At 44.1% G+C, this 14,484-nt stretch overlaps 1 protein-coding gene across 3 annotated transcripts; it reads left to right on the plus strand.

Moving 5' to 3' along the window:
• The first annotated feature begins 315 nt into the window (after window positions 1–315).
• On the plus strand, window positions 316–13,837 carry LOC102111420 (IgGFc-binding protein-like). Of its 3 annotated transcripts, none has more exons than XM_014262051.2 (14): window positions 316–421; window positions 2,234–2,300; window positions 3,212–4,465; window positions 5,152–5,468; window positions 5,968–6,298; window positions 6,877–7,340; window positions 8,337–8,898; window positions 9,106–9,698; window positions 9,913–10,486; window positions 11,516–11,715; window positions 12,137–12,517; window positions 12,766–13,052; window positions 13,191–13,222; window positions 13,522–13,837. In XM_014262051.2, the coding sequence occupies exons 2-13, from the start codon at window positions 2,240–2,242 to the stop codon at window positions 13,195–13,197; spliced, it is 5,031 nt and encodes a 1,676-aa protein (XP_014117526.1). In that variant the 5' UTR covers window positions 316–421; window positions 2,234–2,239; the 3' UTR covers window positions 13,198–13,222; window positions 13,522–13,837. The 3 variants fall into 3 exon arrangements, with proteins under 3 accessions (XP_014117526.1, XP_014117524.1, XP_087910607.1); XM_088054481.1 differs by lacking the exon at window positions 13,191–13,222 and adding an exon at window positions 1,618–1,805 and having other exon boundaries at window positions 322–421; XM_014262049.2 differs by lacking the exon at window positions 13,191–13,222.
• Window positions 13,838–14,484: the final 647 nt, after the last annotated feature.

A 14,484-nucleotide genomic window follows, 5' to 3' on the forward strand; every position in this document is an offset into this window, starting at 1 on the left:
TTTCTTTTTGCCATTTTCCCTCTCTTTTTACCCCAACCAGACTCCCTATTTTCCAAAAAATATGCTATTTCTGCTCGCTCAACTCCTTGTCATTGTGGAATAATTTAAACCACATTGGGCAAAAAAACCTTGATATCTGGTAATTCCAAATTTTGACATCAGTTTTAAGAAAAAAACCTTGTTTTTCTCTCTGTTTTCACCTTTTCTGGCCAAAAATTATCTCACATCATTGGGTGGGGTGGTCCCTGGGGGTGCCTAGCTTAGTCATTTTCTTCCCCCTTTTTCTGCCAAAATTAAAAAATAATTGAGGGAGGAGCCAGATCTCCCGTCCTGGGATTGTGTTTTCTTCACAGATTTGGGGATAAAACGGAGCTCTTTGGGGATACAGAGCTAAGCTGGGATCAAACAGGGCCAAAGGCAGGTAAGGGCAAACATAGATCTAATAACTGATAGGTTTTTTTGGCAGGAAAGACTCTAAAGTGGGAAAATCCACCTGAAAACTCCTCAAACCCTCTCCTCTCCCCAGTCCCCGACTCCCGCCCCCCACGCCCCCCTCCCTGGCCCTGAGTTCAGTCCTGGGAGCAGTGGGATTGGAAGGTTTGTGAAGGGATTTGGGGAAGAAAAAGGCAGGATAGAGTGATGGAAGAGAACAAGAGAGGAGGAAAAGGAAGGAAAGGAAGAAGAGAGAAGAAAAGGGGGAAAGAAGGAGGAAAGGAAAAAGGGAGAGGAAAGGGAAATTTGGGAAAAAGAGAGGAAAAGAAAAAATAATGGGAAAATGTGGGGTAAGGAGAAAAAGGCAAAAAAAGAGAAAATAGAAAAAGGGGGAGGAAAGGAAAACTAAGGAAAGAAGGGAGAAAAACAGGGGAAAATGTGGGAAAGGGGGAAAAGCAGAAAAGGGAAAAGAGTGAGGCAAGAGAAAAGGGGGTAGGAAAAAGAAACCAAGGAGGAAGAAGAAAATAAAAATTAAAGAAGTGGAGAAAGAAAAGGGAAAAGGGGGAGGAAAGGATAAAAGGGCAAGAAAATTAAGTAAGTGGAGAAGTAAAAAAATGGGAAAGGGGATAGAAAAGGGAAAAAAGATGAAGAAATGGAAAAGCCAAAAGGGGATTTGGATAGAAAAATGGGATTTGGAGAAAAGAGGAGAAAATGGAAAAAAAAAGCAAAAGAAAGAATGGAGGAAATAAGGATAAAAGAGGAAATCACAAAAAATTAAGAAGAGGAAAAAGTAAATGGGAGGAAAAGGGGAAAGAAGAAAAGAGGAAAAGGGAAAAGAGATTCTAAGTACTTGGTATGGTGGAGGAAGGCGTGTGGAAAGGCCCCCTGTCCTGGGGTGACTTTATGATACTGGTATCCCCAGTCGTCTGGTTTATGTTATATATTAAGTTCTGCACCTTTAAGACTGGCTTTGAGAGCAAGAGAGGGGGAAGAAGAAGCGCGCAGTTTGTGTTAAAGAAAAACATCACTCCCACACATCCCGCGCCTGGACTGTGGTGTCTGCAGCACGGACAGACAGCGGGACAGAGCTTCTCTCTGGCTTTTAGTTAGTTTTAGCTAGCTGAGGCAGAGGAGTTCCCTGGAACTTTGTTTGTTTTTTTCCCAATTTTCTTGGATCTGTGCAAGCCTGCTCTGGACTGAACACCCAGCCAAACCCCGGGAGCTCACGCCTGTGGCCCACCGGGGCCTGGGCCTCGGTACTTTCCAGCGACGGAGGGACTGATAAGAACCTGAGCGAGCCGAGCTACACCACATGAAAAGGACTTTTTTTTTTTTCTCCCTCCTAGATTTGCCATCCCATCGAACAGCAAGAGGTTTTATTATTTAATATTACTCAATTTCTGTTAAATAAACAGCTTTTTCCACTTCTCTCTAAGGAATTTTTTCTTTTCCCGGACCAGTTAGTGGGGAGGGGCATTTTCCTGGGGAAATCCCCATTTGGAGTTTTCCTTCCTAATTTGCCCTAAACTAAGACACCCCCCAAAATCCAATTTTGACTCCAGGTACAATAAAATTCAAATTTTTGAGTAAATGCAATTAAAACAGAGAAGTTGTGGGTAGATTGAATGAGAAGAACAGATTTGGGGGACAAATTCAGTACAACACTGATTTTTGGGATGAGTACAAAGCTGAAACACACAGATTTTGAGTTTTATGTCAAGAAATGGTGAATTTTGGGAAAATTCTAGTGAGATTTAAAAAAATATGAGAATCTGAGTGTTTTTTTACCTTTTGCACCCAGAACATCATGGATAGCAGCTCAGAAAAAGCATACGTGCTGAAATGGTTCTGGATTGTTATGTTCTCAGGTAAGTTGAAACCAGGTGAGAAAATGCCCCAAAAGCTGTAAAATTCCCCTGAAATAATGAATTTCCTCAAAATAAGGGTTTTACTGCCCACAAGAAGGATTTCCCAGCTCAAAAGCTTGATCTTTTGCCCAGGAAATTAATTGGGTTTTCATCAAATTCATGATTGTTCAAATGGTTTGTTTTTGTGAATGATGATCCAACAGATTAATCTAATTCATTAAATATTTGTTCAGAGTTTACTCTCCCAGCTGAAGTTCACACTCACTTCTTTCTCTAACTGGAGAATGAGTGTATGAAAAATTAATCAAATCAATGATCAAATTAACACTCCATCAAATCAGATCTAACAAATTAATAGTTCATAAAATCAATCAAGTCAATCAAATCTGTGATCCATTAAAGCTATAATCCACCAGATCTGTGTTAATTTACATTTTTTTCTCCAAAATAATATCCCATCATATTAAATCCATAGTCCATAAACTCAATAAACTGTCAAATCAAAATCAATGACCCATGAAATTAACACTTCATCAAATCAACAGTCTGCCCAATAAAAAGTCCATCAATTTATTAATCCATTGACTCAAAAGTCCATTGGTTCAATAATCTATTGAATCAATAATCCATTAAATCAATGATCCACCAGATTAATAGTCTAGTAAATTAAATAAAAGGCCTATCAGATTGAAAGTCCATCAAGCCAATAATTTATCTAATTACTAACCCATTAAATTAATAATTCCTTAACCAATAATCCACCAAACTGATCAAGTTATCAAATCAATAATCTAGCAATCAGTGGTCCATGAAATCATCTGTCCATCAAACCAGTTATCCATCAAACCAATCAAATCTTCATCAAATCAATAATCCATGAAATTACCCACCTCTCTTCTTCCTCCCCCCAGCTCTCCTCTATGTTCCCAGCATCACCTCTGAGATGTCACCACCTCACCTGGGTGATGAGTTCCTGGTGGCCTTCCTACAGAATGGTGACCAGCGCACCCTTCACAGCGATTTCCGCCTCCTCCTCCTCACTGGCCATTCCCCCTCCACCACTGCCACCATCTCCATGAAGAGACCGGGATTACGGATGACGGTGCAGGCAGCTGCCAACCAACCAGTCCTGGTGAAGATCCCACCCCAAGCCGAGATGGTGGGAAGCCAAATTTTTGAAAACACTGTGGTGGTGAAGACCACTGCCACCATCACTGCAGTGATGGTCAATGACAAACCCATGGCAGCTGACTCTGCTGTTATTATTCCGGTCCACAGGTGGGGGACAGAATATCACGTGGTCACTCCCAACCCTGGCCCCACCCGCAATGCCCAATTTGTGGTGGCCGCTTGGGATCAACCCACCACAGTCAACATTCACCTCAATGCCGATGTGATCTTTCGTGGACAACTGCACCAACGTGGCTCCACTCTTACCATCCCACTGGAGCCATTCCAAGCAGCACAGATCCAGAGTGTAGCTGATCTTTCTGGAACACGGGTGGTGGCACAGAGACCGGTGGCTGTTTTCAGCGGTCACACCTGCGTGGGCAGGCTGAGCCGCTGTGATCATGTGGTGGAACAGCTCCACCCTATTGCCCAGTGGGGAAAATCCTTCCTTGTGCCACCTCTGCCCTTCCAAGGACAATCCAACCTCATCTACATCACTGCTGCCCAACCAACACGTGTCACAGGTCATGGTGAAGTCACTGAGACCACACGAGAGATACAACCCAATCACTCACTGCTCTATGACACCCAATCTCCAAAGGGCGTGTTCCTCACTTCCGAAGATGGTGTCCAGGTTTTTCTGTTGGGAAGTGGCAGAAACAGTGGTGCAGTGGCCTTTGAGCCGTTTTTTGTCAGCATCCCAGACATAACTAATTACTGCAACTCCTACAGCATTGTTGCGCTGGAGGGATACGACAACCACATCCTGCTGGTAGCCAAGACGGCAGAAACTGCTGGAATACTGCTGAACCAGAGGCCATTAGGGAGTGTGGTGTGGGAGCCTATCCCCGGGACAGAATATTCGTGGGTTGGGATAAATTTGGGAAGTGGATTTGGAATCCATCGTGTGGAGCATGAGACGGTGGCATTTGGGGTATGGAATATTGGGATGGGACAAGGGAAGCGCTATGGAGCAGAGGGAGCTTGCGACAGTGGTGAGTGGAGGTGGACTTTGGTATCAATAAAGGATATAGAATTATATAGATATCAATAACAGATATTTATACTAATTATATTTAATTATATGTAATCATGCAAGTAACAAAGATCAATTAAATAAAAATAATAGCATTGCATAATATTGTAATATAATAATATAATATATATTATAATGGTAATATTTTAAAAATACAAACATATGGGAATAATATTAAAAAAATCTAAATGTAATATGATAAATGAATAAGAATCAATGGAGAAATACATAAATAATATATAAAAATCACTATAAATATAAACATAATAAATTGTAAATATCTAAGTACTAGAGACAAATATATATATAATATAACATGTTTATATTTATACATTATTTAGAATAATATTTTATTATTATATTTTTATATTATTAGTATATATTTTTATATAATTTTATATTATTATTATAAAATTATTATATTTTTAATAATTCTGTATTATGGAAATACATAAGCAATATGTGGATAAATAATATCTAAACAGAGATAATATATAGGTATTTATAAATAAAACAGAAAAACTTAGGTGGAATTACAAATCAGATATGAAAGCATGCAAAACCTATAAACAAATATATACTTAGACATATCAATAATATAATCAATTAATAGAATTTAATCCTCTGTCACTAATAAACTTGCAGACCCCTGCCGGCAGATGCAGTGCCGCTCCAAGGAGAGCTGTCACCTGGACAAGGGCTCACCCACCTGTCGCCATGACTACCTGGGCACCTGCACAGGCTCCCCATCCCTGCAGTACCACACCTTTGATGGGGCCTCCGTGTCCTCCAGTGGTGGCTGCAGGTACACACTGGCCAGGTACTGTGGGGCAGACCCCACCCTGGAGCCCTTCACTGTGGAGGAGCAGCGGAGCCGGGATCACTCCCAGAAACCATTGGCCAATGTCTACGTCTACACCTACAATATCTCCATCCATGCTGGTGAGGACAAGGCTGTCCAGGTGAGTTTCCCCAGGTGTCGGATACATTGTTCCCAATAAAACCCCATTTGTTCAAAGTGGATTAAAATTTCTGAGTGAGTTTGACCTCCCAAAATAAAGGAAAAACACCAAAAAAAGTGTGAGGATAAATGATTGCAATATTGATGTTGGCCTTAAAAAATAAGTGCAACTGCCACACCAGTGGAATTTGGGGAAATATTTCCATTCCAAATCAGTTTTCCAAGTGGAATGTGTTGCTTTTTTTTCTAGCCCTTCAGGGCTTCAGCCTTTCTAGGTCTTCATATAAACAAGATTAGCTCAGAAGATGTAGAAAATTGTTCAGATTTTTGAGTTCTCTTGGTGTAAATCTCTAGGAACTAGAGGCAAAAATTCTGGTTTATAATGAAAACTGATTATTCACAAAATCATTTCTCCCTGTGTTTGTACCTATGTGTTTTTTGTGGGATTGGACACCACCTTCTGAGGTTTAACCCTCTTGCTCATCTTCCTGCCCCACAAGGTTAACCACAAGCCCACCAACCTTCCAGCCACCCTGGAAGAGGGAAAAGTCCAGATTTTCCAAAATGAGGGTCGGACCATCCTCCAGACGGATTTTGGGCTGCAGGTGACCTATGATGAGGACCAGGTTATCATGGTGGCAGTGCCCAGCAGCTATTTTGGGGCCAGCTGTGGCCTCTGTGGCAACTTCAATGACGATACAGATGATGAAGCCATGGTTCCCAATGGCATTCCTGGTGAAGGTGGCGAGGATTGGGCAGAAAGCTGGAGAGATTCTTCATGCCAGGAAGATTGTGGAGACCAGGAGACTGTACAGGGCATGGAAGGGTGTGGTGAGTTCATGCTGGGGTCTGTGAGGATGTGGGGAAGGGAGAAGAGGATCTATGTACGAACAGAGCTGTGGGTATTAGTCTAGAGCAATAGTTGTAGGCATCAACACAATCAATGTGTCTTTCAGCCCCAAAACATCCCATAATCCACCCATCCACCTAATTTGACTCCACGTGTCTGTAACACATGGAATTATACCAGCATTTTCATGAAGGCCATCCCTTCTTGGTGACTCATGGACTCCACAACCTTTGTTGTAGGCATCAATAAAACCAGTGGGGATGGAATGACCTCAAAATCTACCTGATCTCACTCCAGCTGCCCAAAAACCAGGGAATTGTGCAGAGATTTGTTTCCTGAGGGTTGTCCCTGTGGGTGTATCTTGAACTATAGATTGGTTTAGGTGTCAATGTAACCAACACCTCCATTACAAGGAAGGCTTGTATTGGTTGGTTTTCCCTAAAATACTGCTAAGCCCTCCTGATTTGACTTCAGGTGTCCACAACACATGGAATTCCATTGCGGCTATCCTGAGGACCATCCTTGTGTGATGTCTCACAGACTTTTATATCTCTTGTAGACATCAAGGCAACAAACAGCCCCAGCACCACAGGCTCTGCTTGTTACCACAACAATCGCTCCTACAAGATCCATGAGGAATTTTGGGAAGATGGGAGCTGCCAGAAGCAGTGCCAGTGTCAGGGTTCAGGGATGGTGACTTGTAAGCCAGGGGGATGTAGATCCCATGAGAAGTGTGTCATAGTTAATGGCATTGCCAGGTGTACACCCAAGAAGCACTACACCTGCATTGGGACGGGTGACCCACACTACACCACCTTTGATGGTGTGAGGTTTGACTTTCAAGGCTCCTGCATCTACCAGTTTGCTGCTCTCTGCATCCCCAAGCCCACCCTGGTCCCCTTCAATGTCACCGTGGAAAACAACCACCGCGGCAGCCATGCCGTGTCCTTCACCAAGACTGTCAACCTGGAGGTCTATGCGAGTGTCATCAGCATGAGCCAGGAACACCCACGCAAAGTCAAGGTGGGGAACCCCTCAAGGAATCCCAAATTCCCTCAAAAAATTATTTTCATCCCCAAATTCCCTCTTATTCCCCTTTTTTACCATTTTAATTATCTTTGTCCCTCTGAAATCTTCCCTTTCCCCCCAAAGTACCCTTTTTTTATGCCATACTCTCCATTTCACCCCAGATGCCCCCTTTTTTCCTCCCAAATCCCCCTTTTTGTCCTTCAAATACTCTTTATCTCCCAAAATACTTTTTTTTCACCAAGTATCCCTTTTTACCCTTGGACTCCACCCTTTTCCCCCAAATTGCTCTTCATTTCCTCTCAGTTTCCTCTTTTTCCACAAAGTTCCCCAGTTTGCCCTCAAAATTATTTTTTTCCTGCAAAATTCCCTTTTCACCAAAAAATTTCATCTTCTCCCCTAAAATGCGTCTTTGCAAATTCTCCTTTTTCTGTCCAAGTTCTCTTCTTTTCACTCAAATCCCCCGTTCATCTCTCAAATACTACTTTTTCCCCCAAAATCACCTCTTTCCCCTAAAAATCCTATTTTCCCAATCCTCCTAGTTCCCCAAGTCATCTGTTTTCCATGAAACTCCATTTTCTTTCCCATGCTTTCCCCTTTTCCTAACAAATCCTCCTTTCCCTCTAAATCCAACTTTTTGTTGCAAATTTCCTCTTTTTCAGCCAAATTCCTATTTTTCCCTAATTTTTACCCCAAATTATAGTAAATATATAATATATTAAAATTTAATTGAAATATAAAAATAATTCAAATAAAAACACAAAAGAAAGTAAATAGGAATAAAAAGCATAAAGGTAGAAATGAAAGCCAGTAAAAAGTCAATAAGAAGAAATAAATGTGAGAAGAAAAAATTGGATTAAAATATAAGATAAATTAAAACCAAGTTATAATAGAAATAAAAATACAATAACAAAATAAAATAAAACTACCAAACTATGATCTCAAACCTCTTCCCTCCTGTCTCCACCTTTTGTCTTCCTCCCCTTTCCACAGGTGGATGGTGTCTTTGTGTCTCTTCCCTTCATCCACCCCCACTTTTCCGTGTTCTACCGTGGCGTCCATGGCTTTGTCACCACTGACTTCGGTGTCATTGTCACCTTTGACTGGTACAGCTATGCCCGTGTCATCCTCCCCACCACCTACTCTGGTGCTGTCTGTGGCCTCTGCGGCAATGCCAATGGTGACCCTGATGATGACCTTGTCACCCCTGGTGGCCACCGCTCCTCCGATGAGACCCAGCTGGGTGACAGCTGGAAAGTGGGGGACGTCCCTGGGTGCTCACCTGGTTGTGGCTCAGAGTGCCTGGTGTGTGATGCAGTGAAGGTGCAGCTGTACCGTGGAGACAGGTACTGTGGGGTGATTGCCCAAGCAGAGGGACCCTTCCGAGAGTGTCACCATGTCATCAGCCCAGAGCCATTCCTACAGGACTGTGCTTTTGATGCCTGTCACTACAAGGGACATCGTGACACGGTGTGTCAGGGTGTCTCTGCCTACGTCACTGCCTGCCAGAGTCACGGGGTAGTTGTGGAGACATGGAGGACAGCAGAGTTCTGCGGTGAGTGTGGGTGGGATGGGGGCAAACAGGATCCTCCCTCCCCTCTCCTCCTTTCCCTCCCTCCCTGACCCACCCTGTTTCTCTCCCTCTTTGTTCCCTCCCTTCATCCCTCCCTCCCTCCCTCTTTTCTTCCTTTCTTCCTTGAGGGACTCCCCTACACTTTGGATATTCCCCTCACTCCCTATCTGCTTCTTTTTTTTTCCCCAGCTCTTTCCTGCCCTCCTCACTCCCACTATGAGCTCTGTGGGAGCCCCTGCCAGCCCACCTGCCACACCCCTTCCATCCCCGCCTCCTGTCCTGCATCTCCTTGCTCTGAGGGCTGTTTCTGCGACACCGGGTATGTCCTCAGTGGCTCTGACTGTGTCCCCTACTCTGAGTGTGGCTGTGAGTACCTTGGTCGCTACTACCAGAAAGACACCGAGTTTTACCCCTCATGCCGGGAGCGCTGCCGCTGCAGCACCAACAGCACAGTGACCTGCCAGGAGGCATTCTGCAGCGCCCACGAGGAGTGCCGGGTAGAAGATGGGGTGTTGGGATGTCACCCCACTGGTTACGGCCGGTTGGTTGTGTCAGGAGACCCCCACTATGTCACCTTTGATGGACGCACCTTCAATATCCCAGGATCGTGCACGTACATCCTTGCACAGGTGTGCGAGCCGGCACGACAGCTGGTCAACTTCATGGTGTTGGTGGAGCATGAGGCAGGCAGTCATGGTGACCCAGTGCTGATGAAGAGGGTAATGGTATCCATCCATGGGTACACCATCATCATGGAGCGGGGACGCAGGTGGGAGGTGATGGTAAGTCTGGAGACTCCCATGGTGATGTGGTGAAGAGGGTGGTGGTGTCTATCCATGGGTACAATGTGAATTGTGGAGAGGATCCAGTTCCCATTGTGATGCCCTGATTATAAGGAATGTGGGTGTTTGCCCTCCACAGCTACACTGTGACTATGGAATGGGGCCTAGTGACTCTATTCCAAGTGTCACACATGTCACCCTATCCCCATTCCAGGTGGACTTGGAGCGATATACCCTCCCACTGGTGACAGAGGACAAGAACCTCCGCATTGGTCAAGAGGGGAATAACATCATTCTCCACACTGCCGCAGGAATCCGCATCTTGTACAACACAGCCACCTTCCTCCTCATCACTGTCCCCGATGTCTACCGCGGCCGGCTGTGCGGCTTGGGTGGTGACTATGATGGGGACCCTAGTGATGACTTCCGGCTGCCCAGTGGGGCACTGGCAGGAACCACCCAGGAATTTGTCACCTCCTGGAAGGTTCCAGAGAAGGAAAGAGCATGCAGTGATGGCTGTGATGATGGCATGTGCAGTAGGTGTGATGTCGCCAATGAAGCAACGTACAGCAGGAACAGATCCTGTGGAATCATCCGTGATGCAGAAGGGCCATTCCAGGGGTGTCACCCGCGTGTCAGCCCCATGGAGTATTTCACCCATTGTGTCCATGACGTCTGTGTCGCGAACGGGGACCGCACCACCCTGTGCCACGCGCTGCAGGCATACACTGCCGCTTGCCAAGCCGCTGGCGCTGAGGTTGGAGTGTGGAGGACAAAGGAGTTCTGCCGTAAGTCAGAAAGAACTTAGCCACTCCAGGTCCTCTTATCTTCAAAAGCTACATTTTCTCCAGGGAAAAAAAAAAAAAAAACAACTAAAATTTTGGGAAAAACATCTCTCCAGTTTTGGAAAAATAGTTATGGAAAGGATTTCCCTCAGGTGGGGAAAATTTTGTCGTTTTGAAAAATGTTGCCTCAAATTCTGAAAAAGTTTCCCTGCATTTCAAAAAAACCTCATTTTGCAAAAATTCCTTTGAGTTTTAAAAAATACACTCCAATATTAAAAAAACCCCTTAAAATAATGAAAAAAAATCGAATTTCAAAAAATACTTATATTTAAAAAAGACTTGCAAAAAAGACTTTGCTGAGGTTTCAGAAACATTCCCTTCTGCTTTGAAAAAAAACCCCTTGCATTATGCAAAAATTCCTTTAAAATTTGGAAGTTCTCTCTCATTTTTGATTAAAACCCTTCAATTGTGAAAAAGGCCCCAAATCTGAAAAAAATTCCTCACCATTTAAAAAAATATGTTGTTGTTGTTATTATTATTATTATTATTATTATTGTTGTTGTTGTTATTATTATTATTAAGCAAATTTTTAAAAATTCCCTCCAGTTTGGAACTTCTTTCCTATAATTTTGAAAAAAAAAAATCCCTTCAGTTTAGAAAAAAATATTTTGCAGAAAACCTTCCCATTTGGGGAAAAACCTCAAATTTCCTGATGAGAAAAAACACAAAATTTTTGAAGAAACTACCCATTTAGGCAAAATTAAAAACATTTTACTGAAAATATTTCATTAGGAAGAATAATGCCAGTTTGGAATGATGCCTTCAAATTAAAAAAAAAAACCACCCCAATTTTGATATGAAAAAACCGAAGTTTTGATGAAAATGCCCAAACTAAGGAAAAAAAACCCATTTAGAAAAAGACTGTCAAATTAAAAAAAACAACCTTTTTTCTGAAATTCTTCAAATTTTGGCCAAAATCCCACACAGTTTTGGAATTGTCCCAACAGTGGTGTTTTTTCCCTTTTTCCTCAGCCCTGTCCTGCCCCCCAAACAGCCACTACAAGCTCTGCACCCGCACCTGTGACCTCACCTGCGCTGCCCTTGTGGGCCCTGCCCGCTGCACCTGGGGGTGCTTTGAGGGGTGTCAGTGTGACGAGGGGTTTGTCTTCGATGGGGACACCTGTGTGTCACCTGAGCGCTGCGGTTGCCTCCACAGGGGACGCTACCTCAAGGTCAGGTGACAGGCAGGTGACACCTGAGGCTGAGGAGTGGTGGGGCTGGTTTTCTGGGAATTGGGTTGGGGGTTGAGCTTGCCCCATCTAGGAAGTTCCAGAGGGTTTGGGGGAAAAAAAGGACCATTAACAGCAAAAAGAACATTTGGTGGGGGAAAAAAAGGAAAATTAGCAAGGCAGCAGCCAGGAAAAATGAATTATTAATTAATGATAAAAAAGGGACAGTTAATAGGGGAAAAAAGGACAAATAACACAAAAAATTTGTGATTTGCAGGGAAAAAGTTACCATTAACTGGTTGAGCTGCCCAAAGTTCCCCAAATCCACCTGAATTTCTCACTCTCTAGGATTTCCCCCTTGGAACTCAGGAAATTCCCCTACATTTGTGAGATTGTGCTTAACCTGTAAGATTTCCTGTTCCAGGCAGCTGAGACTGTCACCTTCAACAACTGTACTAAGGAATGCCACTGTCACCCATCATGGGGACTGGTGTGCAGGGACACACAATGTCCCCAGGACCACGTATGTGTCACCCATGATGGAGCACAGGTGTGTGCCAGGAGGGAAGGCCAATGCCGGGTCATGCCTGGAGCCACCTTGACCACCTTTGATGGTGTCACCGGGCCCCTGTTGGCCAGTGGCACCTACAAGGTGTCAGCCCTCTGTGATGAGGAGGCACCAGATTGGTTCAAGGTGGTGATGGAGGTCAGTGACTGTCATGACATGAATGTCCCCGCGGCTGTGGCTGCCATCGTCTTTGTCCGTGAGGGTGTTATCAGCATCAACGGCAACATGGAGGTGTGGGTGAGTGGATCAGGTGTGGGAGTTTTGGGTGGTTTGGGTCAATCTAGAGGGATCTGGGAAAAAAATCTCTCAAGATTTTGCCTGATAGTGAGCTACTTTATCTCATATGGAGCAGTTTCGCCCAGTAATGGGCCATTTTTGCAAAAAAAAGAAGAGCGATTTTGGCTCTTTGGCCAAGCTAAAGCCTTTTGCCTAAGAACAAACTGGTCTTCTATCATGTTTTTTGTAATTCTCTGTAATTTTCCCAGGTCAATGGCCTCTTCACCCAGCCCCCTACCACCATGCCTGACTCCGTCTTTGTGGCTTTGTCCCCTGAGAATGTCACCATCACCCACCGCTCTGGGATGTCCGTCACCATCACCCGACATGGGGAGGCGACCATCACTGTGACCTCAGGCCTGACCTCCCGTCTCTGTGCCCCCTGTGGGAATTTCAACAGAAACCCCAGAGATGACCTGAAGCTTCCAGATGGACGTAATGCCCAGAGCATAGGAGAAGTGGTGGACATGTGGAAATCCCGGGATTTTGCTGGATGGTGAGTAATTCCTAATTTATTTACGTCAAAATCCAAGAAAAATGTTTTCCCACTCAGAAATTTGGCAGTAATGTCAGTGGGAGAGGGGCTGGGCAGATCCTGGAAGGAATTTTTCAGTTTCTTTGGTTTCATCTGCAGTGACTGAGGCAGATCCTGTGGGAACAATCCGGGTAAGAGACTGCTTTGGCAAAAAATGAGCCATCTTGCATTATAAGGGGCCTTTTTCTGCCCAGTAATGAGATATTTTTCCCAATGGGCCATTTTGCATAGTAAATATAATTTTTCCCCAAAAAGTAGCCACCTTCCCCCAAATCCATTATGTATAAGCCATTATGTATAAAGCTGAGCCACTTTTGCATAAAAATGACCCATTATTTGCACATTAATAATCTGTTTTCCATAATACTTCCCCATTTTTGCCAAAACAGACCCATTTCTGTCCGAAATGATGTACTGCTTTCTCTTCCAGCCACATCTCCCACCAGACCCGTCAGGAAGTTGATGCTCCTATCTATCCCATCCCATAGGTGAATCCACCTCAAATCTCTCCAAATTTAGGAAAATTCTGGATTTTTCCTCAAATCCATGACATTTTCCTGGATTTTTCTCAAATGGATTAACTCTGTGTGGACCCTAATGCCCTGATCTCCCATCCACCCCCTGGAAGCCAGAAATATATAAAATTCAAGCCAAAAAGATCCAAATCCCAATGTTTTTCCCATATAAAAATGACATTGCCAAGGGCTGGTTTTGATACAACAGTCAATAAATGCTTCTTAAGCTTTCTTGGGGTATGAATTTGAGGTTTATTTGCTAAGTTTGAAAACTGGAGGGTTATCATCCCAGTGGGTAGGGATATTTTACCCCTAAATGTTGGTCAACCTTGACCTCAATGTGTGAGGCACCAAGACCCTTATGTGGGGCACTGCAGCCCTGAAGTATGTGGCATTCAGACCCTAAAGTCCAGAACACTGCGACCCCTAAATTTGTAGCACCATGGCCCCCAAGTGTGGCACATCACAACCACAAGTGTGGGGCATTTTGACCGCAAATTGTGGGACCATGTGACCTAAAAGTGTGTCTGTGACCCCTAAGTGTGGTACGTTTGACCCCAAAGTGTGGTGCAATGTGACTTCAAAGAGTGGGGCACTATGATCCCAAATTGTGGCAATTTGGTAAGTCCAAATTGGGGTACTGTGACCCATAAGTCTGGGGCAAAGTGATGTGTGGATCATTGTGACCCAAAGAGTAAAACACTGTGACACCCAAGTGTGGGGAAATATGATTCCCAAGTGTGAAGTGTTTTTACCCCAAAATGTGGGGCATTATGACCCCAAAGTGTGATGCACCATGACCCCCAGGTTTGAGACACTGAGATCCCAATATGTGAGTCACTGTGACCCCAAAGAGTGGCCCACTGAGACCCCAAAAT

The sequence above is a fragment of the Pseudopodoces humilis genome, chromosome 4 (assembly GCF_049639895.1).
Source record: "Pseudopodoces humilis isolate 2021_Gansu_Grassland_sample_001 chromosome 4, ASM4963989v1, whole genome shotgun sequence".
In the NCBI taxonomy this organism is placed as follows: Eukaryota; Metazoa; Chordata; class Aves; order Passeriformes; family Paridae; genus Pseudopodoces; species Pseudopodoces humilis.

Coding starts and splice junctions, on each gene's coding strand:
- LOC102111420 (XM_014262049.2), top strand. CDS start 2,240: ATGGATAGCAGCTCAGAAAAAGCATACGTGCTGAAATGGTTCTGGATT. Junction 12,518..12,765: donor ACGGCAACATGGAGGTGTGG/GTGAGTGGATCA, acceptor TAATTTTCCCAG/GTCAATGGCCTCTTCACCCA. Junction 13,053..13,521: donor TCCCGGGATTTTGCTGGATG/GTGAGTAATTCC, acceptor TTTCTCTTCCAG/CCACATCTCCCACCAGACCC.